This window comes from Macaca nemestrina, chromosome X (assembly GCF_043159975.1).
Source record: "Macaca nemestrina isolate mMacNem1 chromosome X, mMacNem.hap1, whole genome shotgun sequence".
NCBI classification, from domain to species: domain Eukaryota; kingdom Metazoa; phylum Chordata; class Mammalia; order Primates; family Cercopithecidae; genus Macaca; species Macaca nemestrina.
The window spans coordinates 36,607,942-36,612,196 of record NC_092145.1 but is presented as its reverse complement, the minus strand read 5'-3'; the positions used below and the strand labels follow the sequence as shown (position 1 = coordinate 36,612,196).

Sequence of the window (4,255 nt, the reverse complement as noted above, 5' to 3'; positions counted from 1 at the left end):
GGACCTAAAGGCTAGCCCTGGACACTAAGGTCTCAAAGAAAAGGTGGAGTTCTGGATTCTGAGTTGTCCTAGAGCTTAAGGGCCTTGATCTTCATTGGACGCAGAGCATGTCAATCTGAAGTTTTCAGCAAATGAGCTTAGAGCTCACTGAGAACCCCTGGTTGACCCTCCCCGGTCCCGCCCCCTGTCACTTGCCAACCGGAATCTTTCCCGCCTTGTCTAAGTCCTCTCAGGCCAGCCTTGGAAGGAGGCTCCTGGGATTGGCTCCCTGCCCTTCCCACCTTAGGGTGTCCTCTGAGACAGACTCTTATTCCCTCAGTAAGGAGACAGACTCTTATTTTCTCAGCAGCCAGACCCTCACCTCCCCTCAGCCACAACCACCTCAGAGGCCACCGACTTCACCATCGTCGCCTCAGCCTAGTCGCCACTCCAGTTGAGGCACTGACTGGCGTCATGTCTGCCACAGGGGATCAAGACCCGATCCAAGAGGACCGGAAGGCCCCAGTGAGCCAGGAGAGAGCACAGGCCGAGGCGGGAGGTGACCGGGAGGCTGGTGACTCTGGCCCCGACAGTGGCGACATGGTGCCCGTGGCCGAGGTGGCCGGAGTCACAGGGCCCACGAGAGGCCTCGGGGAGGAGGAGGGTGAGCAGGCGGCAGGCTTGGCCGCAGCCCCTGTGGTCAGGAACCCCGAGGAAGACTCAGAGATCAGGATAGTAGTGGAGATGGTGGAGGAGGAGGAGGAGGAGGAAGAGGAGGAGGAGGAGGAAGAGGAGGAGGAGGAGGAGGAGGAGGAAGAGAGGAATGAGGCGGGCAACTTTGACTTGGTCGCGGCCACCCGTCGCTACCCCATAATAGGCTTTCGCGTGGAGTTTCTGGACATGGTCCACTCCCTTCTCCACCGCATCTATCACAACGACCACATCCTGATCGGGATGCGTGGCGGCCGCCTGATGCGGAGGCCCCGCACTGCGGCGCCCAGTGGCTCAAATGAGCCCGCACTGTTGCTGGTGCGTGAGAGGCTGGGCGTGGGGGCCATGGGCCCTGAGGGCGAGGGCCTGGGCCTGCTCCAGGAGGCCGCGTCGGTCCCAGAACCTGAGGTGCCAGCAGACCAGGCTGAGATGACCAGGGAGCCTGCAGAAGAGTCCGCAGAGGAGGCCTCAGAGGAGCACGCAGAGGAGGCCGCAGAGGAGGAGCTTGCAGAGGAGGCCGCAGAGGAACCGGCCACAGAGGAGGCTGCTGCTCCCGAGGGTGAGGAACGGGCTACCTGCAGTGGCGGGGAGGCAGGGACCCGTGCATCCGAGGGTTCCAGGCAGGGCCGCGGTGAGCGCATAGCTGGTGAAGAGGGTGGTGAAGCGGGGGTCGGGGCCTCGGGTGGTGAAGTTTGGGTCAGGGCCCTCCTGAAACTTAAGGCCAAATGTGTCCCAATGAGTCGAAGCCCAATTCTCTAACGACCTCTATGATTTTGAGAAAACATGCTGCCCTCTACCAACCTGTATTTGATAGGAGATCTGAGATCATCGATGCCATTTGGGGGGCCCACAGATGAATGGCCGGGTAGATAGGAGTTCAAGAGGGAGCTCGGCAGGAAACAGAAGGGACACCGGAAAGAAAAGAACAGGCAAATGGCAGACATCCTTTTTGGTTCATGGCTTTTCAAAGTGTAAAGATTCTTAGAAAGTTGATCCCCAAATGATGAAGTGATATATTGGCCCTTGGTAAAAATGAAACATTCAGGGGGGTGAGGAACCAATGAGCTTCACCATAGAATTTGTCTTTTGAGGTAACAAATATTTTCCCAACAAAGTTCTGACCAAAACACTTGGAATGAGATCAGACACAATGATTCTAATCTCTTCTTCTCCAAAGAACTAGAAATAATCAGCAGCTTTGGGTGGGATATTTACTGGACAAAAGGGAAATAGTGTCACTGTGGAAATGATCAAGCAGCAGCAACGTGAGGTCCATGGAACTGTTGTGAAAACCAGTAGGAAGATGGCCAGCTATTCCTTCCTTAGTTAAGTCTATCCTCCTGCTTCTCCTGAGGGTGGGGTACGGGATGCCGCTGCTAGTTATAAATTGGGCTATATTTTCTGCGAATGTCTGGTCCCAACGTCTCTATTATTCTCCACTAAAGAAGTCACTAAATATCAGCATGAAAAGTGGGATGAAAAGGCCCAAGATTCTGCAGGCGAGGAAGAGAAAGAACAAGAAAAAGAGAAGGATGAGAAAAACAAGGTGAAGAACTCCAAAGGGACCTAGACGCAGCAGAGGGGAAGCTGAGAAAATCCAGGTATCTGTGTATAGCTTTGAGGATCACTCAACTATTCCTGGCATTTACCTGTTACTGACAGTTTTATTTAAAAAAAAATCCCAGTAAATTAATTAAGAAAATGTTTTAGTTTAAAACTTCAATTTAACTTACTTAAAATGTTACTAGAATATTCATGTACCTAGTAATATGAACTGCAGTGTGTTCTGAAATATACTTCATGGCTACTCATTTGTTCATGTTGAGGTCTTTTGTCCTCTAGCTGCAGGACTACTAACAAGTGTCAAATGTATCAGACCTACTACCTAAGACCAATATTTGTGTAGAAAACAGTTGCCAGACGCAGCATCTAACTTTGTTGGGCCACACATTAGTTGGGCCTTCATTACTTAGCCACAGAAATGCAGGCTCCCATAGTAACTAGGAGGCAACTCAATGCCTTTTACAAAGTGACTACTTACAAATAGCAAAAAGCTAAGAATTTCAAGTAGGACCATATTTAATGACTAATACCTAAATATTTGTTTAGCTATATATCTTTGTATTTTATGTGACAAATGAAAAGAATGTGTGTAATTAAGTCTTAAGGCATATCTGTCTTTGAGTATATTTAAATGGTTAATATTTTTTCTTTTTTTTTTTTGCATTTTCACAGCTGTATATTTCATAACAGCTTCTTTCTCATATGGTAGATATGGAAACCAAGGGTCTGGGAGGGTAAGGGAGTATCATTTGTGGAACTAGCACAGGCTGTTAAAGCTCGAGAGATTTATTTAAATCCCAGAATTGCCTCTCATGTAAAAATAACAACAACAAGCTTTTCTGGTGCTAGGGAGACAAGGTTGGTGTGATCATTTGACTGGAACCATCAGTTCCACAAGCACCCTGATATCTAAGCTTGCGAGTTACAAAAGGAAAAGGTGTTCTTCTCTGCTTGTTTAAGATATAGCACACAAATGTTGCAGATATACACAGAGCTGGCCATTTTCTTCTATTTAGAAAGTCACTGGTGCTGCTTAATGTACCATTGTTTATTTTTTTCTCATTTCATTCTGTAGTTGGGAAGAATAGTAAGAAGATGAAGAAAGAAGACTCTACTGTTCATTGTTTTTATTTTATTTTATTCAGATGCCTGCGAGAATTTTAACACATATCATTCCAAAGTTCTTTACCTCAAACGTGGTATCTAGTGACATCTAACTTTTATCTTTCACAAATATATTTGACAGTGTTTGTTCAAGTTAAAAATAAGAGTTTGTTTTAAATGAATAAATTGAAACATGGGGAGATTTTTCAATAAATAATTCTGACTCAAATCTCTCTTTTACCTCTTTGTTTTGGCCCACCATACCTTCACTGAAAGATATTACTTTCCACCATTTGGTAAGATTGTTTTAAATTATTTTACTGCAGCCAAAAGTCAATTAAAATGTCAAGTTTAAAACCATTTTTGAAAAGAGAGAGATGGGGCTCAAGTCTTTAGAGCTGTGCTGTCTACTACCTTAGTCACTAGTAACTTTGTGGCCGCTGAGCGCTTGTAATATGGCTAGTCTTATTAATATGTCTGTAAGTGTGAAAATAATATTGCATATCTTACTAATGATTTTCATACTGATTACATGTTGAGATGATAATACTTGAATTAAAATGAAATATTAAAGTTTTTGTTGGTTTCTTTTTATTTTCTAATGTGGCTACTAGAACATTTAGAATTACCCATGTAGATCACATTATATGTCTATTGGACAATACTGCTCTAGAGCACGGTTTTGAAGAAAACTTCATGGATGGCCCAGGTTGCCTAGAAGCCACATGGTATTGCTGAGCTTGGGCCCAGACTTTGATTTGGAGCAGTGGTTCTCAAAGTTTGGCCCCCAAGCAGCGTCATCAGCATTACTTGGGAATTCTCAGACTCCACCCAAGACCTACGGAATCTGAAAATCTAGGGTGGAGTCAGCAATCTGTGTTTTAACAAGACCCCCAGG

General features: G+C 45.8%; 1 protein-coding gene across 1 annotated transcript; it reads left to right on the top strand.

Moving 5' to 3' along the window:
• The first annotated feature begins 235 nt into the window (after nucleotides 1-235).
• On the top strand, nucleotides 236-4,255 carry LOC105468384 (cancer/testis antigen family 47 member C1). Its single transcript, XM_071088578.1, has 3 exons — nucleotides 236-1,249; nucleotides 2,136-2,291; nucleotides 3,329-4,255. Exons 1-2 carry the CDS (start codon nucleotides 454-456, stop codon nucleotides 2,258-2,260), a joined length of 921 nt encoding a protein of 306 aa, XP_070944679.1. The 5' UTR covers nucleotides 236-453; the 3' UTR covers nucleotides 2,261-2,291; nucleotides 3,329-4,255.

Excerpts from the sequence above, each read along its gene's own strand:
- LOC105468384 (XM_071088578.1), top strand. The coding sequence starts at position 454 with ATGTCTGCCACAGGGGATCAAGACCCGATCCAAGAGGACCGGAAGGCC. Across the intron at positions 1,250-2,135 it reads GGAGGCTGCTGCTCCCGAGG|AAGTCACTAAATATCAGCAT; the intron begins GTGAGGAACGGG and ends TCTCCACTAAAG.